The sequence below is a fragment of the Pezoporus flaviventris genome, unplaced genomic scaffold (assembly GCF_033815535.1).
Source record: "Pezoporus flaviventris isolate CSIRO_AGI_PZ_B2104156 unplaced genomic scaffold, CSIRO_AGI_Pfla_v1 ptg000007l, whole genome shotgun sequence".
NCBI classification, from domain to species: Eukaryota; Metazoa; Chordata; class Aves; order Psittaciformes; family Psittacidae; genus Pezoporus; species Pezoporus flaviventris.
Window position 1 is genome coordinate 70,887,440 of NW_026892555.1, and position 23,382 is coordinate 70,910,821.

General features: G+C 37.9%; 1 protein-coding gene across 4 annotated transcripts in view; it reads left to right on the forward strand.

The window, feature by feature from the left end:
- The window catches only part of DDC (dopa decarboxylase), an 88,862-nt gene extending 65,851 nt beyond the window's left edge, over window positions 1–23,011 (forward strand). For all 4 annotated transcript variants that reach the window (XM_061449162.1, XM_061449158.1, XM_061449159.1 and 1 more), the window contains 6 exons: window positions 566–633; window positions 2,951–3,027; window positions 6,740–6,759; window positions 7,500–7,598; window positions 14,553–14,654; window positions 18,880–23,011. In XM_061449162.1, the coding sequence (XP_061305146.1) occupies window positions 566–633; window positions 2,951–3,027; window positions 6,740–6,759; window positions 7,500–7,598; window positions 14,553–14,654; window positions 18,880–19,104 (591 nt within the window). In that variant the 3' untranslated portion in view covers window positions 19,105–23,011. The remainder of the gene's footprint in view (window positions 1–565; window positions 634–2,950; window positions 3,028–6,739; window positions 6,760–7,499; window positions 7,599–14,552; window positions 14,655–18,879) is intronic.
- Window positions 23,012–23,382: the final 371 nt, after the last annotated feature.

The following is a 23,382-nucleotide window of genomic DNA, read 5'->3' on the forward strand; positions in this document are numbered from 1 at the left end:
GATAAAAATGACTTCTACTAAAAGAGAATACCCTGGCAGTAAAAAAAAAAAAAAGTAATTTCCTGTTCAGTTGTAATTTTATGAATTAATGTGATAGAGGATTCTGAACTAAATATATCATTTATCTTTATATATGAATTTTGTGTGTGTATGTTTAATATTCTTGGAAATAGAAAGCTTAGTGAAATGTTCTTGAAAATTGAGATATGAACCACAGTGGGTGTTCCTGAGTATGCAGATACTTCTTTTTAGTTTACACTGATCTATATACTTTTCCATAATATATGTATCTGTGAAGTATAATTGTTAGCAAATGCTCAAAATGTTGATAATGCCAGTAGCCTATCTGCACATCTAACCTGAATTCCATCCCCAAAATAAATGAAGGCTTAGCTACAACAGTTAGTAAGTCAGGTGACACATCAGTGGGAACATTAGCTATAAAGACCGAATCCAGGAATTCATTCATGGTTAAGGTGTACTCAGACAATTCGGCAGTTATATCATTAGCACATGGATCCTTTTCTCTTTCATAATTCTGTTTTTTTTATTTATCTGTTCTCAGTTTGCAGATTCATTTAACTTCAATCCTCATAAATGGCTCCTAGTGAATTTTGATTGCTCTGCTATGTGGTAAGTGTTACAGTAAACATTACAAGGGACAAAAGTCACATGTTAAATTAGTCTGCCTTTCTAGCAGTAGACATTTATTTTCATTTCTCTATTGAATGAGGAATTCTGGGTAGCTTTGACTCTTGTAAATTATTTACAAAATTTACTCTTTTAATATAAGCTTCAAAAAAGTAAAATTTTGAAATAGGCATGAGCTCTGCATGATGTTCCCAAGAGAAATCCTGAAAAGTCTGCAGGTTCGTACTTGCTCCATTTTGGGACTGTTTAAAACATACATGAAAAAACTTCATTTAAGGACGTTAATGCAATGAACAGTGTGCTAAACAGAGCTTTTTCTTATTTTCAATAAAATTTCTTTTTGTTTGAGCCTTGATTCTCTCAAATGCCTTTTAAAATGCTTTGGATTTTGTACTGAATTTCAATTTCCCCAGATGACAGCAGAGACAACACTTTGGTATAAAAAGATGCCAAAATAGAAACCCATGGGCATACTTTGAAACAAAGCAAAGGATAGTAACAGTAATAATAGCAGTAACAAAAGCATTTCATGGAAGATGATTCTGTTGTGTCCCAGTCTGGATCTCCAGAACCTAGTGTCTACCAGTATAATGGCTAATGATACTTATTAGCAAAACAGCTATTCAGTAAATGCGGACTATTTATCAAAATAAATGAGAACATTAACTTGAGTTATAATAGAAAAAAAATTGCAAAAAGAAGGAAAAACTTATCATTAGAAAGAAGACTCTAAAACATCATCTATAAGAAGGTCACCTTGTTTAAAAGAATAAATGTGAGACAGTGATCACTCAATTGCCTTTGGTTCACCTTTGGCTCTTTTAATATCCTTTTAATATCTTTTTAATGTCTTTTAATATTTTTTAATATCAGCAAAGTTGACTTTTCCACAGGTATACAGATTATTCAGATAAGACATTACATTTTCTACTTTACTCTTTTTCCTGACATAGGCACTTCAAATATTCCAGGACATTATGTTGGGTTTCTTTTTTTTTTTCCTTAGAGCAAATGGCTTCCATTTTGATGCTGAGTCATCATCAGTGGCAGTGATTAATTCAGACTCCAGTTAATAAGTACCCCATAATTAGCTGGTTTTTTTTATTCTGTATATGGAAATAAGAAGATAAAACTCCTATGCTAGTTTGTTCCCTTCTTTTTCACATTACGCAATGATATTGTTAACTAAGTAGCCACTCAAATCAGACACTACACCATCATTCAGTCTGGGGCCAGAGTCTATTCCCTACCAGTTTAATTTCTCATTAATTCTGTCTTCCCGAAAACCCCGTGGAACTATGTTAAAAGTGTTTTACCTCTTATATATACATACACTCTCATATATACAATCACACTGTCTGTCAGTTTATGTTCCTATCTCAGGCAAATTTAGTGTCTTCCTAGAACAGCTTACACTTCAGACTTTTGTCATTTAGTGTGTCTGTGTGTTGACATAATTATTACTTTGTAATATATTTATGGGCCTAATATAACGTTGTTACAGTCTTTCCCTTTTTGATTTCTGGTTTCTTTTCCTGCCTCTGCAAACTCCAACGTTTGTGGAGGTGAGTCAGTCTTATACATAGAGTGAAGCATAAACCAGGAAAATCTTGTTACTACCTCCTGGCAAAACATAGCTGATTCTCTCTAAAAGGAACACATTGACCTTTGAACCTCAGTATAGTCACACCATGCACTAGTCAGCAATTCTAAGGTATGCTTCTCAGTTTTACATTGTGCTGTAGTATGTTTGTCAGTTATCGTACGCTGGATCCAGCTAAGGGCAGGGTGGTACAAGAGGGAAGCCTGAGTCTGGATCTGATGGCTCATCCTTACTAGTTTCTACCACTGCAGCATGAAGAGACAAGGGCCAGCACCCATAAAGCCTCACCGTGGCTGTGCAAGGTGTCTAGGAAGCCACAGCTCTTCCCACACAGCTTTGTACTGCAATAATTTCAAGGCAACTTCTGTTGACTGCAAACAGTAGCATTGCTTCAGCTAGTCTCACATTCTGGTGTGAGTGTCTATCACCATAAAAAGATCCTCTGTGTCTGTTTCTTGTCTGTTTTTAAATATGCAATCGTGCAGTCATGCTGCCCGTTCCTGCTGAGCCTTACACTTAACTACTTGTAAGTACAGTACTGATATGGCTGTGAAAAAGCACTGAAAATGGCACAGGCTGTGCTCAGGAAATGCGCCAGTTTAAACACATTCAGTTTGCCTTCACTTCTTGTGGAAATTTAATCCCCTCAATTTTAATTCTTAGATTTCTCAATTTGATGTCTTTTTTTTTATACAGGGTGAAGAAAAGATCGGATTTAACAGGTGCCTTTAAATTAGAACCTCTGTACCTGCAGCATCACCATCAGGAGTCTGGTAACTTTATAATTGAGACTATTATTATTTTGTTTGCAGATTGATATTTAATGGAAAGAAGGACTCAAGATAAAAACTGAAATTCTTAAGACTGCCTATGTTGTTTAGGAGCCTATTCCCATCTTCAGAGTGTCCTAGGCAGTTAAGCTTGTTAAAGTGCAAACACGTCTGGTGAGATTTTAGTTAGTATAAAAAGCAATCGAGGGAAAGCCGCTTTATAAAGCATTATATTAATAATTTTGTATTAGGATTTCCTCAGCTCCAGACTCACTATTGACTCTTTGTAGGAGTGTTGACAAATTTATTAATGATCTTTTGGCAGTCAGATAAACATATTATTGGATGCTGTGTGTGGAGTCCCTTAACCTGCTTTCCCCAACATACCTTTCTTCAGAATGGTTTCAAGATCTGATTTGGTTTTAAAGTTTCTGTAGTCTACAACTTTTTTCTTAGCTATGAGTGCAAGCTCTGATTCAGTTTCAAAAACCCATGTCAGGAGCAAACATTCCCTGAAACCGCAGGCAAGGGGTGAACTGTGCTTAATATCTATGCTCTATTTTGAGTGATATTATCCTATCGCTCTCGTGTTCTTAGATTGATTGTAGAGGAGGCAGTAAATGCAGGCTACCTGTCTTGTAGAAAATGCTCGTGAAAGCTTGTCACACAAGGCTTACAAAGAGCTTACAAATCTTAGGCCCTGTACAAGGCTTCTTAATGAATTAGTGCTGCTCCTTGCATATACCTAGCAACTGCAGACTGGAATTTGCCATCCTGAAGCCCATTTTTACACATTCAGTTATTAATTGATTAATTGTGAAGGTCCAGAAGCGCAGTGTCAACCTGTGGTGCGAGTTCCCTCACAACTTTCTCAAGAGGGTAAATCACATGCAGATGTTCCTACCATTTACTCTCTCGGATTTTTTTCCTGGAATTACTGGTGCTGATCTGTGTTCAGAAGCATATCCTGAGTACTTTTATCTTCTCTCTGTTATGTCTATGGACTTACTGACATTTAAATAAAAAACATCCAGAATTCCACCTTTCATTAAAAAGCCCTAGGAAAAATGGATTCCTGTGCCTTAATTCTGAACTGGCAGAAATTTTGCCTTTTATTCCTTTTCTACATTTGCAAGCAATGCAAATACAGAGCAGTGCAATAAACAGGAAAATGCAATAACTCTGGAGCTCAGCTTCACTCTCCAAAGGCTCGAATTGTTAAGAAAAGATTTTATTTTTTTTCTTTTTTAAATGAAAAATACAAGTTACAGAAAATACACAGAAGTCACCAGCTTTTACTTACCATACATGAAAAACACTTCAGGAGAAAAAAATCCAACCTTAACTAAATTGAAAATATGTTCCTGTGACAAGTGACAGTGCTGACACAAGAACTGTGGGTCTTCCAGATGCTAAATAACACTAGAAGGAAATCAAACCTCTCTTAAAACCAGGTGCTGCCAGTGAGGCCACCTTTCAGCTGATGTGAAAACTTTATCTGCTCAGTTGGATAAAAAGTTGCTCAGCCTTTGTCTTGCCTGCAGAGGCTGTGATAGCTTGTAATGTGATCTGGTCATAATGATTTCAGAGAGATCAACTGATTACTAGCAGTCTAGTGACACTAAATCTTTCTATGCTCTATTCCCACTTGATATTTCCAAAGACCTGGACAAACTTTTCAAATGCAAATGCCCATAGTTAAGCCATTAAACCCGATCCACAGCTATGCCTTCAATAAACTTAGTCAAATTTGCAAAGGTGCTAGGCTGTTACAGTCCCTATTGATCCCTATGGCATTTATCAGCATAAGAAAATGTGACTTTTCTAGTGGAGGGTCTTATTTTTTATGTCTCACATCTGAGAATCCCTATAATGGTTTATAAGGCAAATGAAGGAGCATTTTTGAATTTGCTCATCTCTCACTCAAGAATTTAAATGAGCGGAAAAATATCTCTATCTGTGAGCAATTACTCTTAATAACCATATGGCAATTATGTGTGCCCCCGAGGGGAAAGTCTTTATTTTGTCATTAATTATAATTTTATGTTAGTTGCATCATCACACCAGGAAGATTGTACTAGCTTGCCTGGCAACTCAGGATATAGGTCAAATCCTAATGGCAGTGTTGGAAGAATGCAGCTTTATGCTCTATTGTGAATGCCATGTATGCTCCCACAATACTACTCCTCCTGGTTAAATACAGATGTAAGACCAAGGCTTGTAATCAAGGACTAATCATTGATTGCATTCTGCTTCACAGCTTGTGAAAGGCGTTGTTGTGGATCATTAGACATAGCCCCTTTCAGGAGTGTAGGATTATTTATCTGTCACCAGTTGCTTTACTCTCTTTGCTACCAGTCTTGCAGCTATCAAACAAAAATGGCTGCTACAATGCAGAAGAATATGAATGTTATTAAATTACCTCAATACCAAGCTGAGACAACCATGTTCATTTTGTGAAGTCCAGGAATAGGTTAATGATTGTTGGTTGTTGTGTGATTTTTTTTTAATCTGGCAAATAACCTAGTAACAGGTTAAAGAACCAAATGTCTTTACACTGCAGGGAGGAAACACCCTGTTTTTTGGTATGTTTTGGCTGTGGAGATGAGAAAACATTTACAAGAGAGCTTGTAACACAGGAAATGCAGTTTTTTTTTTAACTCCTAGAAAATATAAAGCCTGAGAATTGTGCAAATGACATAGACTGGACAAATTCAGAAGCTACAGTTCTATATAGAACCTCGTGGTTCATTATTCCACGAGCACTTTGACAGCACTTTCCCAGGGAATTTAAGCAAATACTTTCATATGCGGCTTATACTCCACTGCAGAATAATAAAGCAGAGTAAAAAAGCTAAGCAGATGCTTCTACATTTTCCTAAAGAAGTGCTTTAAATTTTATGTCAGTTTAATTTCTTTCACTGTCTTACTATAAGTAATTCAGTTTTATGTTACAATTTACTGTGAAGTCAGTTTAATTACCTTATTCAAAGAAAAGGTAGATGCAACTTCTCTCTGTGTGCTTCTATAAAAGATAAATAATAATGCCCTCTACTTGCCTCCCTGGACTGCTCTGTGGCTTGGTCAATCACTACATCAAATGAGAAGCCAAAAAAAAATGCAGACTATTATTCTCCAAACAGGACGAGATCAATTCCAAGTCAAATTTTCCAGTCACTTCTTAGACGTGCTGAAGCATTAGGAACAAATATAAGAATGAGTTGAAAAGGGTTAGAAATGGATTATTTTAAGAAGTGTTAACAGTTCACTAGAGTAAAGGTGGTGACATTTCACAGCAGAAAATGAGTGATGAAGTGAGTTTGGGGATTCTGCAAACTGTTTAAAACACAATCAATAATAGCCGGTTCTTTTGGTACTTCTTTTCCTTATAAGAAGAAAACAAACACAGTCCATCTCTCCCCACTATCTCTGGTATAACAGAAAGAAAAATTGTGTTTCTTCTCTCGTAAACTGTTTAATTTGCTAACGGTATATTCTAACATGCTAAGGAATGAAGCTTATTACAAGCACCTTCATTCAGCATGCAGCCAAGTATCCTACTAGTTATTGTGTGGTCCTGTTGACCCTGATGATGCTGAAGTTTGTAGTAAACATAAAGGATAGCTAAGATACAGCTGTTTCAAAAACATTAGAATGAATGCTGGCTTTGTGTGTTGTGATGAAGCAATGTGAACATTTTTCCTTTAATTTCCAGGCCTTGTAACAGATTATCGGGTAAGTACAGCATCAATGTAATAACTAATGCTATTACTTGTATATACTGCTATTTTCAGGACTTCTATTTTCCATTACTATCATAAAACCTATTCACTATCAAAACCTTATGTTTATTTCCAGAAAGCATACAGCTTGCTAAATTTTAATGTTCCTCAGACTGAAACTTTAAACCTTATTTTTGAAATCTGTTTGAAGGCAGAAAACGCCTTGCATGTACAATATCTCAATGTTTAAGCAGCAGGAAGAAAGGACCTAAAATGTTGTGGCTTTTGCTTAAAATGGTGAATAATGCATTTTAAAAAAAATGCATGTGTTTCAATCTTTCCCCAGTAGAAACACAGTTGCTTTGAAATGGAAGATGGGCCCGTCATTGTAAATGATAGCCACACAACTGTAAACAAGCCACTGTACACAAGCTTCTAAGACAGACATTTTTCTAAAGCTTTCGAGGAGAATTCAGGATGGACAAAGGACATTTGATTTCCCTTTTGGCCCTTCAGTTCTGACACCAACCTCCTTTTCCAATTTTAATTTCAAGATTTTGAGTATTAAACAGTAAGCCCAGGGCATTAACCAGGAATAGACATTTCTACAATTATTTGACCTACCTCTACCAACTGCCTGTAAGATATGGAAATGTATTACACTTCAAAATTGTTGTAGAATGTACAGTTTCTGCAGTATCACTGCACTGGTGACTTGTCATGTGGGTGCCCTCCCTTCTCCCTGGCTTGCAGCACTGGCAAATCCCCTTGGGCAGGAGGTTCCGCTCGCTGAAGCTCTGGTTCGTGCTGAGGATGTATGGGGTCACAGGACTGCAGGAGCACATCCGCAAGGTGACTGGAATTTGCTTTCTTTGGTAACCTGTGGTGGGATGGCAAGGGAAAATGAGCAGGCTACCTACCTAATTTCCATGATTTATGGACACATCAGAATGCACAGGAAACTGCTTTTAGCCAGCTCAGATTATCAGGGTGCTGCTCGCTTGCCCCATGTAGTGTTACAATTTCATATCGTGGCAGGCTCAAAACTCATCGATTTTGTATTAAAATTTAGGGAAGACAAGTCTAGGAGTTTGGAATTTCTGTAATGTGGGACCATAGTTTCCTCTCAAGTTAAGCCAGAACACATCCATAATTTTATTGTGGAAAAACATGTTTATTCATTACGTCTTTATTTTATTAATGTGCATGCCATGCATTGATAGCATGTTTAGATTATGACTAAGGGATACAGTAACTTATCGGGCATGTCTACCTCTGCTCCTTCTTTGTTTCCTGTTTAAAATACATCTCTTCAGGAAAAAGAAAAAAAGAAAAAAGAAAAAAGAACATGTACAATTTACAGTTTGTTAAGATTACTGTAAGTACTAAGTTTATTCTTGATGTAAAAAGAAGGGGGTTTTTATCAATAAACCCCACATCTGGCGCCAGTCTAAATTACATGTATATTTCCTCTGCAGCAGTAAAGTAAAATTCAAGCATACCTTTCATCTTTATGAAGTTTAGGGAAACTTGTAGTGAGGGGGGATCCATGACGTGGCTCTAAATATTTACAAAAATATCCATTAGCTAAGGGTCTGGTCTAGTATAGCAAACTTCCTGCAGACACGCATTCCTTTCTATTGTGGTACTAAACAGATTAATTCTTAAGAAAGGCTTTTTCCACTGCTGTAAAATCACTGCATGAGAAAGTCTCTTTAAATTTGGAAAGGTTTCAGAGTGGAGGAACCTCTTCGCTTGTCATTCTTATTACACTATAATTTTCAGCTGACTCGACATATATCAAAATTAGGTTTTTATCCTTAATGAGGCTTTCAGAAATAAATTTTGACAACAGTGGTGAGCTTGATGTTCTGTCATCCTTGTGGCAATCTGATATATACCCTTTTGATGAAAAATTGATGCAAGGTTTGTCAGCACTTCACTAGGCTACCATTACAGTTTCTAGTGTGATTCCCTCTCAGGTTAGATTTCTGGAGACTGCAATTATTTCAACATGATGCCAAGTCTTTAAGTAGGGCTTAATCTCTCACTGGGAGAATAGAGGGTTGGAACCCTCATATCAGTTACATGGCCTTTTATCTTGCTGATTTCCACAGGTCAGTATTTACATTCAGTAAGTTCCCTCTTTCCCTGTCTCCCAGACATTTCCATGACTGTCCAGCCAAAAAGTGCTTGTTCTTAGAACGATAGCTGAAGACCAGGTTTTTGTATGTTCTGTGACAACACAGTTCAGGAAAGCGAAGCAAATCCATCTTTTTCTGAAGTAAAACCCTAATATGTTCCTTTATTTGTAACAGTAACTCAGACAGGTAGGTTTCCAAGGGCTTGTCGAATTAAGCATGTATCCTTAATATTTCATTAAGGACTAAATTGTTCCCTGGTATACAGAGAAAAATAAGTTATGACCTTATGTTTGCAACTTTGAAAGGGCAAGAGGGGTAATTAAGTGCAGAATTTGGCTCACTGTTTACAACTGTCAAAATGAAGCCACTAAGTTAGTTTCTCCTCGCCACCCCCCTCTCTCCCCAGATTAATATTCATTCATTTCAGTGGGTTCCAGAGCAGCTTTTTCTCTTTTCTTAAACAAAGTAACTTCTATCTCTAGCAATTCTCTGTTTAAGCTACATTTCAAGAAATGCTTGCAGTTTGTTTGCTCCCTGCTCTCGCAGAATTTAAGATCTCTTGGGAGTTCACAGGCATGTTGGTAAAGTTCTATCAGTAGCTGCAAAATAACGATTATAAATAAATGTGTTTCATATCTTGCACATTTTCCTCTCTTCTTAGGAATTATTGTGGGTTCCAGTTATATTGTGATGACTTTTCTTTTGGCAGTGTGGTAATGAAGTATGTGAACCAGCCTGATGCTGGTTTGTATTTTCAAATCTATAGACAAGTTTCCAAATGAAAAGTAATTTGGAATTTAACTTCACTTGTTAACTGAACTTTATCATTGCTTATCCCAGTGCTTGGCCTTGGAAAGTGCTTCCTTTTAAATATGCTGTAGCATCTTGCAAGTAACAGCTTTAATATTCCCATTGTGGGCAAAGGCAGCCCTGAAAAGAATAGCTGGTACTGTATCTTGTGTACCTGTGTAGCTGTGTTTTAAGGGAACCCATGTAGTTTCCAGAATTATTTCTAAAGCTGCATTTTCTTACAGTGGGTGATGGAGTGACCATAGGTAGAATAAGAGACCTAGGAACAGTGGCAGAAGCAGGTATTGCAGCCTTCAAGTGGAGGGCAGAAAGGCTGGAGCTGGGTAGTGGGAAGAATTGCTCTCTCTCTCTGTTGTGTTATTAAGGAGCTGCTCCAGGGAAAGAGCAACAGAGTCAGGCAGAAGAGTGGAGATTTGAAACAGCTCCTTGGGCTGGGGAAGGGGCTGCCTACATCTGGGATGTAGCATGCAGTCTTACACCACGCAGGTTTCATGCATCAACATACTGTATGTGAGACATGTTGTTTCTGTCCACACTATACAACAGTAACTAAGGCATGCCTGTTCAGATACAGACCTGGGCCTTATTGAGAGATTCGGGACCTAGGGTTTCAGTTATGTTCTGAGTTTATGAAATTCCCCAAAAAGACACTTCTGCTCCTAAGTCCTAGAAAACTGTAGGAAGATTTATCCAGAGTTTATGGACTTCTTTTGCGGTGCCAGGTGTCAGTAGCAAAGTGATTTGAGATTTTCAATAGTAATAAGCTTCTAACATGACATAGAGGGGGAAAATACTGCATAAGCTTCAGAAGCCAGCCTATTTACTGTGTGATTAACAAGATTCTATATGGAGGACCAAAGACATCTGCAACTGTCTCTTCACAAACTTTTTTTCTGGATGTAAACTGTCACAGACCCCCTATTTGTCTCTCTTTTCTTAAACTTTATTTTTTACTAGGGTGTTTTAAGAAAAAGATGTTTGTTGTGTTTGCAGTCTTAAGGTCTCCATCAAAATGATGTGATAACCACTGCAACCTGGCATTTGCTTGTACTGAGGACGGCATTTGGGAACTAAAATACTCCTGGGAGATGAGAATGTGTGACTTGGATTTAGATACAGTTACTTTTTTTATTTTCCAAACCTTCCAGTTATGCACTCTTTTCCCACACAACTGACTGCAAAGTATAGGTCTTAAAGCAGTGGTAAAGGAGAGGAGGACAGTCATCTCTGAAGGATGTGGGGAGACAAAAATACAAAATTTGTAGGTAAGTCAGAGGAGATGTACAGAGGGGGCAAACCCAACAACAATAACAGTCTTCTGGACTAATTCCAAACACCCAGAGTTGGTATAAATGTGAAACCCAAATGGCCCATTTGCAAGCTGCTTGACCAGCCATTATTCCTTCCTTGCTTTAAGTCTTCTCAAAGAGCTCAGAAGTCATTTGAGAAATTTAGACTTGTTTGTGATCCCCATGAATATTCCAGCTCAGATGGATCCTCCATACGATCAGAAGAAATCAGTTCACTGTGTCCTTCTTTCTTTGCTGAGGATAATGGATTCCATTAAAAATTAACAGCAGAGACCAAGAAACTGCAGAACAGCAATGCACTGTTTCAGCTGGGGACTGGCACAGTCCAAGTGGCTGTTGAGAAGACTCTTTTGACAGCATTTTCCTTCAGAATGTAGTGGGATGCAAGCAAAGGCAGGCAGAGGTTAAAATCTATAGGAGGAAAAGAATTAAAATACCAAGGCTAGGCAGGTATGCTTATTTGCACAGTAATATTAATACACTCTGACACTTCAGGGAAGCTCAATGAAAAACTATTTTAGCTCTTGAAGGCTTTGCCCAAAAATCAAAATTCATTTTATACACCTCAATGCAGAAGTAGCTATATTCACACATATCAGTACACAGATTTTTTTTTTAAAATAGGGACCACACCTTAATGCCTCTCAAGTTTACTGCTCCTATTAGTGATTATGAAAGACACTTCCCTTAATCCTGAATAACCAAATGAGTTACATCCCTTTCTTGCTTCCCTTCTCACTGCAGAAGAGCAATGATTTTCTACCTGAGATAGTGATACACAAAAATTCCATACAAGCTTCTTTTGTTCAGTCTGCTAAATTTCACTGTGAAAAAAAGGGCTGGTATTCTGTTCCTATATACCAAGACTTTTCAGGCCACTAAAGAAGTCCTTGTGATTACACTTTGGGAACTCACAGGATAAAAAGATTGTCTTGCTAGAAACAGTATGTGAGTTGGTTTGTGATGGCAGGTGTGGTACTTCAGAGCCCCTCTTACAGAGTTTGAGCTTCCAGGCTTAACAATGTTTATTGGGTTTAATTATTTTTTCCTTGCAACAGTCTTTGCAAAAGCAATTCAGGATAACAGGTGATGGGTCAAAGGTGCAGACTTCAGTAGTTGTGTTAAGCAAAGTTTGCCCAGGGAAGCGGTGGAGTCAGCATTCCTGGAAGAATTTGAATGACACATAGATGTGACACCCAGGGTCATGGTTTAGTGGTGGGCTTGGCAGTGTTACCTTAACGGTTGAGGCTGACGATCTTAAGGGTCATTTTCAACCTTCCATGAGTGAAACAGGTGAAACTTCAGTTATGTCTCCACTTTCTCTCCTTCCAGTTCTGTAAAATCTAAAAGACTTGGTGCCCCCCAGTGGCTTTACAAATTATTGCTCATGTTCAAGGATAAAATTGCATCAAGACGTGACTCCAAAATACTTCCAGAATTTTGATCTGTGTTTTACTGAATACTGTCCATTTTTCCTTGCTTTTATTTCTTTAAAATTCCTTAAAAATTATTTGGTGCAAAAAGTGGGCATAGATACCTGCTATAAAACATACAGCATGGGTCTGGAGTTTTCTTTTACAAACTACTTGCAGTAAGCCAAATCTTCAATTTTTGTTTTATTCCATTGCTACCCAGGTGAATTCTGGTTAAATTCAGTTTATGATTACATTCAGATGAACAGCTCTGAAATTCTCATCTCGTTAAACATGAGGGGTTTTATGTCTTTGATTTCCAAGGCGTAGTGTATGCAGTGTGAAATTTTGCAGAGCTGTGTAACAGACATCACTTTGGTTAAGGCTATAGAACATGAGGATAGGAGGAGACAATAAAAGATCACTGCAACACGTATGCATATTTCACATACTTTTCCATGCACATATGCATACAAGCATCTGTATGTATACAGATATTTCTGGTCACTTTTCATAGCTGTAAACTCATGCTGTTTGTATTAGCAGAACATTCAAATGCCTTGGAAAGGATTGGGCATTTTACTGGTCTCAATCCTGACTCGAAGTCTAATTTTAGAGGGAGATGATAAATGGATGTAACAAATAGCAAGGAGGAAGTGGTAACAACAGTAAGACTCTGGTTGCGTAGGGTACCAGTATGCCCAGTATACGATTTTAGAGCAACGTTTTGATTCAATATAAACAATGTTTTTCTATTTTAAGAAGTAAGCAAGTATCAAAATGCTATGATTAAGACTGCAAAATATGTTTGGGTTTTGTCCTTTCTTCCTTTCTGTCTCTCTCTCTTTCATTCTCTTTCTCTTTCTTTCTTTCTCACTTTCTCACTTTCTTTCTTACTTTCTTTTCTGTAAGTTCTGTTTTTGCCTTGCTCTTGCCCTTTTGCAAAAAGTTCCTGTGAGCTGAAACATTCCACATCTAATCCTAGCCCAAAGTGAAATGTTTAATTTTTGTTTGATAACTGTCCTTGAACTTGAAAAAAGGCAAAGTGCAAAAGCAAGAAAAGACATGGGCTTAGTTGTTTATTTTTCCAAAATTATTTGCTCTCATAAATGTATAAAAGCTAAGGAACTTGTAAACATCATTTTAGGTGTTGCTGATAATTTCTGGTGTAGGCTGGCATGAAGACAAACTGTAATTCTAACAGCTTTATTGTTGTCTTTTTTTTTTTTTTTTTTTTTTTAGAGTAGTGAGTACTAGACTAATGACAGCAGAGATGGGGACTGGGTAAGGTACTACAGGTACCTGTTGAGGACAGGGGCTCTTTTTTCCTAAATGCTTTTGTATTAATTTTCTGTTTGGAAGGATGTAAAACGTGGTATGAGAATGCAAGCATCACTGACTGAGTGTCAAGACTTCCCAGTTAGTTGTTAGTATGCCTGTTTTTTCCTATTTGTTTGATTTTGGAAAAGCACCAGTTTCTTGTGCTACAAAATAATGGCTCTGGCTTCATGTCCAATGTCACTCTTTTTTACCCAGTAATTGTAAACAGATTGGCTGAGCTTTGCTATCTATTTTCTTGCTTATGCTGCCATCACCTTTCTTTTCAACTGAACCTGAGCACTGAGGTCAGAAGAGCAAGCAAGTTTTCCCCTTCTTTGCAGTTATTCTCATATTAAGTAAACTATTTAGAAAATGTCTCTTTCCAGCTCATTTTGCACTGGAATTTTGATAATTTTCTCTGTATATCTGTATATCTCTCCCTTTCCCTATAATAACTTTTGCACTCTTTAGATATTCCCAGCCAAAACTAACAGTGGTAGAAAACCTGAAGAAGAATTATTACCATTATTTGCTATTAGTATCATATGAAACCGTGCCGAAATGTTTCATTAAGAAACAGACTAGTACTGCCTAAGATAGACTAAGCTACTAATATAGTAACAACTCAGTCTGGTCTTTGGAAGTCATAAATGGGATGTAATTTAACATAAACAGATGGCAATATGTGAATATTATCATATATGAGAAGAATTAAGAGAGAAAAGAGATGAGGGATGGAAAGAATTTAGCACATCTTTTTTCTTGATGAATCAGATTTCTACAATGTAGATACTGTCTTTCTCTTCTCAGCATGTCAGGCTGTCGCATCAATTTGAACATTTAGTCCGTCAGGATGAAAGATTTGAGATCTGTGCTGAAGTTATCTTGGGACTAGTCTGTTTTCGGCTGAAGGTAAGAAAGCTGAGACCTACTTCTTCTGTCAGGTTTTATAGCAGTAACTAAAGTAACCTCAATTGAACATAATCTTTGTAGTTAATATACTTTATGATTTTTTAAAGAAAATGAAGAAAGTTCGTGTAGGTCAAAGCACATTAAAGAAAGAAGCTTAAGCAATTTTCTTAAAAATTACTCAAATGCTTAAGAGAAATTCAAGCACATTAGGGTACGCAAGTACACAGTCAAGGCAAACAAATGGGCTACCCAGTCGTACAAAATGACCATTATGTTCTCTGCTTGATGGGCTTTGATGAAGAGGATTGTTTTAAGGTATTTCCCAAGACATTTGGATATGTGTGAGTGCACGTGTGTGTGTATTACATTTTCTTGTCAAGTTAATTTTATATGTATTTAATGTCCTTTAAAAAATAATAAAAATTATATATATATACATATAAAATTACTATCATGGATGAAGATTAGAGTAGTAAACCTTGTTTTGTTTTAATTTTCAAAGGATACATTTTCATTTATAAAATCTTAGTCAGACTGGCAAATTGGAGCCAGATACAAGTAAGAGCAGGTTGCATGGGAACCAGCTTCCCAACTGCTGTTGGCCTTGGTCTGCTTCTTTTTTTTTTTCTGTGCTGAACATGATCCTTTTGCCCTTTTCAGCCTTTCATTCCCCAAAATCTCTGTAAGAGCCAAGTTCACTGATGTAGAGACCTTACCCAACAGAAACCTGAAAACTCACTCTGCACTCAGAGCGTAAGAGCTGCAGTAGCTGGGAGGGCTCACTTGTTCAATCAGACATTAAAAAGGGATCAGTATCTTATTTTAGGTAAAGAACACATTTAATAGAGGGGCTTGCAACTAAAGCGTCTATAAAGGACTGGATTGTGACACTGAATCTGAACACTAAGCAATAATAATAACAGCGCTGGTGTTTTCCAGTTCACATGATACCTAAATGAGCTTTTTGCTTCTCTGAAGGCTCACAAGCACATCTTGGCTCCTTCTGGCCAGTGTGGTATTACTGCTTTTCACCAGTTCTTTTCTCAGTCATTCAGTTGCCACAGTTACCTGAATGTGATGCAGTTGGCTGAAGGGGCCAACAGATCTTCAATAATCAGGTAATGGTGAATTCATCTGGAGTAGGAAAATGGTTTTGTCTGAATTTATGTTGTTTAAAATAAAAAGAAAAGAAACCAAACATCTGTTGCTAGAGAATCAGAGAGATTACAGAACACGGAGGATTCCCAGTATGAGGAAACATGAATATAATTTATTTCCTAACGGGAACTTTTAAAAGATTTGAGGAATAGGTTCTGAGGCTTTTATTGCTCAATAACAAGATGTTGGTTGTAGTCTGCTCTCTCACATGGAACAGCAAACACTAATTTTGCAGATCCAGAGAGAGCTGTTAGTCAGTGCTCTGCATTTACTTTAAAGGACCAGTCCTGGTGAAATAGAGCATAGCAACAAGGAATTGTCACTACTGATCAGACCAGTAGTTCATCTACATCTGCCATCCTGTCCCTGATGATCCAGAGGAAGAAATCAGATCTACAGGGAAAAACAATTTTACAATAGGAGATAAATATTGGGTACCTAGCTAAGAAACTTTTGGACAAGTTTCTGCTGAAAACCAATGTCAAAACAGCAGTGTTTTCATTGCTTGCTATACCAGTCCAAAAAGCAAAAAGCAAAAACTCAAAACAAACCAAACCAAGAAGCTTCAAAATGAAGTTATCGTTATTTTTTTTCAGCTTTATTTGCTTTCTCAATCGCTTTTTAAAAAAATGTTTCTGTGATTTCTGTGTTTCATATTAAAATGCATCTTCATCTAGAAGTAGGATACTTGTAACTTTAATTACAGGAGGACTAAGAACTGTAATGCTGCACAGCTGTAAAAAGTATGAAATGTTTTTCCTTCCTTTGTTCTTGAGAAACCTTTTTTAATTTTTTTTTTTTTTGCTTAGCTGTAACTGTTAATTTTTTTCCTTTTGCACTGTTGCACAGATGCACTAATAACCCAACTTTACAACCATTTCATCAAATGTATCACACCAAAGGGTTAATTTTTGGCCTCCTTGTCAAGTCTGCAGATGAATGCAAGTCAAGCTAGTCATTACTCCAAGGGAGTGAGAATACTGTCTTATTGAAGCTGACAGACTCAATCAGAGCTGGCTTCTCAAAGCTCTGGGAGAGGATTAGTCACTACTAACTTCAATTTGACGTGACAGCCGAGTGTCAGAGCAGCCCCTAGGTGCAGCTGTGAGAGTAGAACAGAAGAAAGATATATAAATCTTTCTCCTGTCTCCCCTCACCCCTGCCAAAGGCACAAACTTAATATCATATAACTGCCTGTATTGCCTAAAAGTTAGCGCTGCACATTTTATATTAAAGGCAAAGACCATAATTTTAATGATGGAATACCTTCGGTAAGAAAATGGGATATCATTGTCACCAGTGACATACTAATAATGGGTGGGGACCCGCAAACCACCAAAGTTGGTCCTTTTCTTAGTTAGGAACATTCCAGTTGCATGAAAAAGATTAAGGCGAAGCTATGAATTTCAGGCTCTCATCCAAATTCCCTGACAACTTGTGCTAAGGCAGAACAAGGTTTTGACTTGGGTTCAGCTCTAATATGATCCAAAACCATCAGAATAATACATTTATCCTCAGTGCCAAAGGAAAGCTGTGTCTGCCTTATGCTTTGGTTTTATATGGAAAAGGCTAAGCAGGCAAGTCATAACTGCATAGATTTGAGAGAACATGTTTTCTGATACAGATACTTTTGAGATGACCCGTGCTGCTACAGGAACAAAAGTGCTGCTGAAGAGATGTATTTGTCCAATTGTTACCCTTTTACTGCAGTCAGTGTTCAGTAAGGGAACTCTGTGGTAAAAGCACAGGTGCTCCTAGCATCTCCTGCAATTCTGTGTTACCGGCATTGTAAGGGAAAGAGTAAAGGCTGTACAGCAGCTGAGACACTTCCCCAAATAATAAAATTATAGCATTCAAGATCAACGTGGTATATCTTAAGCTATTACAATAATAATAGCTCTTGCCCAGCTTTTGCCCAGCAAAGCTGAAGCCATCTCTTAGTCTGCTAATATTGAAGTTAGACAGATGGGTTCCTTTATTTTGGGTAACAAAGTGTCAAAGATATGCAGCTAGCACTTCATCCTGTGTTGCTGAATCAGACAAAAACCCCAAGATTTTTGAGATCCCTTCTTCCATTGTTTTCATTTAAAGTGATTTACCAGTGGTTTTGAAAAATCTGATGACATCTTCAGTTTTATTCTCAAATGCTGACGGACGTGAACTGGTAAAACCACTGATTCAACATTAGCTGAACTCCAAAAAAGCCAGCACTCCTCTGTACAATCTTATTTCTTTTGAGATTTGATATTAAAAGCATACAGCTGCTCTAAAATAAATCCCCACATTCACTATTTGAGCACAAGGAGAATGAAGTACGCTAGAAGGAGATAAAATCCAATACCACATGCAGAGTCCCTCTGACCTTCTGCAAGATATTTAACATTTATATCTTTGTTTCCTGGAATGCAAAAGACTTTTTACTTCCAGTGGGAGGGTCAGTTTACCACATATCTAAAATCTCCTGCCTCTCAAAACCTTCTCTCTGTAGGTCTCTGTGGTGGACACTTCCTATAGAACTTGAGGCAAATACTAAGGATTTCTGCTAATAGTATGAAACTTACTTATGCCAGGGATACATTCCTGTAACTATTTCTTAATTAAGGGTAGGATTTCAATCTTCATATTCAAAAGACTCTCTCACAGCAGCCATGCTTAAGTGAAGACTGGAGGGTTTGCTTTATGAATGGTAGTATAGCTCATTGCAAAACTTCCTCCAATGTTTGATCAGATCTAAGAAAAGTGTAATGAAATAGATGTAATAATGAATGCTTTTACATGAAGCTACAGAGCTCATGACCTTAGTTCACAAAAAAGCAGTCAGCTATCACAAATGCCCCAGTGTGAACACTGCTTCTAAACCCCAGTTAATCCATAAATCTCTTGTGACTGAAAAAATATCTCTTGCGCCGTCATCGTTTTGTAATCCTTTGATGTCAAAGCACTGAGAGATGGGAAAGTGGCTGCGTGTTACTGGTGGTACTTGGGTTTGGCTGGTTGGCAGGATTTGCATATTCCAAGCTTGTTTCTGAAATTCATCACCATATCCACTGAATTACAATGATTTCAGGGCTCAAATGAACTAAATGAGGCGCTTCTTAAAAGCATAAATGAGGCCAAGAAGATTCATCTGGTCCCGTGCCACCTGCGAGAGAAGTTTGTGCTACGTTTTGCTGTTTGTTCACGCACGGTGGAATCCACCCACATCAAGTTTGCCTGGCAGCACATCTCACAGCTGGCAACCGATCTTCTGCAAACATGGGAGCAAAACCACCACCAGCAGAAACAGCAGTGAAGTAGCAGTGGGGAGGAGGTAATTAGCTGGCTTTCTCTGTGTGGCCAAGTTTTATTTTAGGGGCAGGTGGGAAAGTCAGGATATGAAGGGAAAAAAAAAAAAAGAAACCAAAGTCTGTTGTTATATAGCCCAGCTGCAGTAGCAAAATCCTTGCCAGCAAGTTGTGTTGTAACCTTAATCATTCCTTCTTTGTACTGTGGTTTCATCTTGCCTGTTTCCAGGGTGCAGATAGCCATGGAGGCTCAAGCTGTGATTTCCTACCAATTTGTAATCAGAAGCATTTATTGAACCAGGCAGTGGAAATGGGTTAGTGCTCCCTCTGTTGTCCCCATTAACCTTTAGCACACCCACTCCTTGCTTCACAGATGAAACTGTGAGGAGTCATCAATTCATTTAACATTGCTATGACTTCAGAAAGAATCCAAGTTGGGGAAAATTCAGTAACCTGGATTTAACACTGTTCAGGTCCGATTTAAATAAGCTTGTGCAAAGCTGCTGTCTTGATTTGGGGCACTATCATGTCATGACATGCTGTTTGCTGCAGTACTTTTGTAAATAAAGTTCGTGCTTCAAAACTTTCTGCATTACACAGCCAAATCAAGGGATGGTGAGTACTAAATGAGCATTAACTGTCCTTATGGCAGGGTGCCTACCTTCTCCTAAAGGGTTTGCTTTTAAAACAGACATTGTGTCAAATCTGGCAGCTGGTTTTCACTCTGATCATTCATAGTAAGACCTCCTAAAAGCTCCTTCCTAAGAGTTTTGTCAAAAGCCATGTGCTACCTGATATTCTGTATTTTTAACAACATTATTATAAGCAGCGATTATTTGAAAATAATCAATCTGTGTTCTGTGAAATAGAGTGATGATTCCTTCTTATGGCTACCATTCTGCTTATGTCATTGTGTAATAAATCTTTGATAAAACATGCTAAGAAATGCGATGAAAAAAATGGTTGTCTGTTTCTCAATTCAGGTAACAAACAAGATAGCAAATTAGAATAAAAATAGAAATTAAGAGAACCAACCCTAAAAATATGGTGTGGTGCCCCCTCAGTGGTTTTCTTCCATTAACAGTGATGCATGGAATATGAAAATATTGGAAAACAATTAATCTTCAGAGAAAGTCAAATAATGTGTACTTGATACCAACCATTGCTATGTCATACTGTTGAAGGCAGGTACAGTAAAGAGGTGAAATGGAAGTCAGAAATCATATCTGACTTTAATAAGTATTTCTGTCATTTTGAAAATATAAATTCCAGGCAGTTATTTCTATCTAAGTAAGATCAAAATAAATAGCTACTCCAAGAAAAGGAATCTGCAGGATTCATTTCTACATTTGCATATGTCTTAATCTTTTCCTTTTATTGTTCATATTAACTTCTAAAGCATCTTGAACGACTTGCACAATTATTCAGCTTTCTTCCTCTGTCCCTTGCAAATGTAATTCCTACATATGGGAAGCTGCAGGTAGACCATGAAACATGCACCGAGGCAGTTAATTTGGCACACAGTCTGCTTCAACCCACTGTCTTTCCAGAGGGGATTAAAGAAGTTGACTATGGATCTGGTGACTCCTAATCACCCCACTTCTGCTGTGCAAAGTGGAGAAGGATTAGTATTAACACATGTGCAAGTGGTATATGAGAGACGTGCATGAATCCTGACAGTAAGGAAAGTAGACCAACCTCTGCACTTCCAAAAGGTCAGGCTGTGTGTCCAGGGTAGATAGTGACATGCCATCCTTCTGTAGGGCTTGCCAGAGCCTGCATTATCCACCCAGATGGAAAAGCTGCTTACTATTTCTTTAAGGAATTGCTTTCACAGGTAACAGATGAAGGAAGGGATGACGAATCTGGCAAAAGCCTGTAATATTTGAGCAGGTGACAGAGCCACTCCACCAGGCACTGCTCTCAGCTACAGGATCAGAAATTCTGATGGCATCATTCTCATTAGCAGAACCAATATGAAATTAAGCTTTTCTGTAGTGGCACAACGGAATAGATTGGTAGACTGAAAACAGCAGAAAAATGCTGGCAGTTGTTTCTTTTCTCTGTTATCAGTTTTTTTAAAAACAACATTATTCAGTTCTCCTGACTTGGGAAATGATGTTCATCCATAGCCCATATGGTCCACACTGGTACAATTTTACAGCTTTTACACTATGACAACACTAGAATCTAGGAGCCAGAAAAGAATTACACCTTTGTTATGAGACAGACCAGTGTTTTGTATGTGAAATATCTAACCAGGTCTGTCCATGAACATAAAAGAGATCAGATTCTGATCAAAGCTATCATAGAGTAAATCCAGGATAATTCCATTTAAATTAAACGGAGCTGCTTTGGGCTTATATGACAATAATTGAAATTAAAATTCTAACTAATAAGTATTGGAAAAGAAATGCATAAGGTAAGGCAAAACTAGCTGAACACAAGAGGATTTTGGTGGAAATTCTCTCCATGGAAACTAAAGCAGAGGTGGATGATGCACGCCTGTGTGAGCCTCAGACTGCTGTAGAACCAGGATGCAGGCAGAATTCACATCCAAAGTCAGGAGAGGATAAATGCTCACAACAGCCCAGAATTAGGTTTCTAGGTCCCTCTAGACCTTTGTGGGAAAATGTTGCCAAAACCTGACATTCAATTAAACATTTTTCAGATTACGGGTATCAGTTTTAGAAGGGGCTGCTGTCCAGAGACCAGAACTTCTGGCAAAGAATTTAGGATAGGGGTTAATTTAAAATATTATAAATGCAGTAAATGATTTTTGTTTTTAAGGAAGCGTTGTAAGTAAATCTTCCAAGAAACTGCAGTGACAAGACCCATAGAATTAATTTCCCCACGGCCAGCCCAGTACAGAAATCTTAAGTTCACAGTTCTAGTTTTTCTGAGGTGATCTGAATATGTAATTGGTGAAGGGCTTCTTAGGATTGAATCTCACATACCCTCTTTTCCCCACCTGGCAATTCCTTTGCAGACTATAAATGTTAGGTCATCTGAGAATGAAATCTGGTCCACGTTATCAACTCCAGAACAAAAGTGTTGAAAAGAACATTCTGAAAGAACGTAATTGCTGTTCTGTTCTGTAGCTTTGCAACATACCTGTGAGTGAGAAGTACTGTATTTATGAAGAGTTAATATGTGAACCTGGATTTATTGTGCCTTGTGTGCAAAAGCTAATGCTGTCTGTGCTGATTAATACTGTTTGATGTTAAAAATAACTAGTAAATCTCAGAGCTGTGCTTTAGTAGAATATCCACATCTCAAGGGAGAGAGTGCGGCTGCTGGAGAAGGGTGGGGGGGAAGTTACTCCTCAATAAACATATGTTTGGGTTTTTTTCAAACTAGCAGGGTGCTAGTACTATACTTACATTCTTAGTAATAATAAAAAATTATATTTTATTACTGATGGTGAGATACTGAAAAGATGTATTTATGAAAATGTTGCTAATATATTATACTCTGAAATGCATTATAATTGTTTAATTTCTAATATTCTTTTGCCTTTACATATAAGATTCTGCTCATGGTTGTTGTTTTGTTGTTGTCTCCTCTAAGGATACCATATTTATGAGCGGTACTTACACTGCACTTGCCTTAACAACAGCAATCTAAACCTTGAGATGTGTGATCTTGCATTGCTCAAAGACGGGAGCAAATGAGAGATGAAACTGAGAACCCTGAAGATCAGAGTGGTGGAGGCAGTTTAAATAACCATTGGTGGCCAAAATCCATACAGCATATGTACAGCCTGTATGACCCAAATGGGAAAATAATCAGATGTTTAGTGCTTTTTTAGTATAATTTATTGAGTTCCTTTAAAATCTGTATCCAGGGCCTACTTGAATGGACATACAGGTTTTAATTGGCAGCATTAATAAATGGAAACAAAACTACAACTATTGTCTGTCTTTGTTCTTTCCCATTTTATTCATGACATATGCACTGTGAGGGGTCCAACTTCCTCGCTGAGTGGGGGGGAAATCAGTGCCCTGATTTTCACCATCAGTGCTTTTTTTCTCATTGTCTCAGTGCCTGGCCAAACCAGAATCCTGCAGCTGGATGTGCCACTGGAGCCAGCCGTCCAGCTTTGGCTTTGGTTTCCAGTCTAGGCATCACCAGATAGGAGAAGGCAGCAGCCCATTCCACTAGCCCTGCCTACCCAGAGCCTGTGTTCCTTAGGGGAGCTGAGCTGTGGGCTCCTTCCCTCCCTGCCTCTGCACAGCCCAAGGGAAACTGGGCAAGCACACTTTGGGGGAAGTAGGATGGCAGCA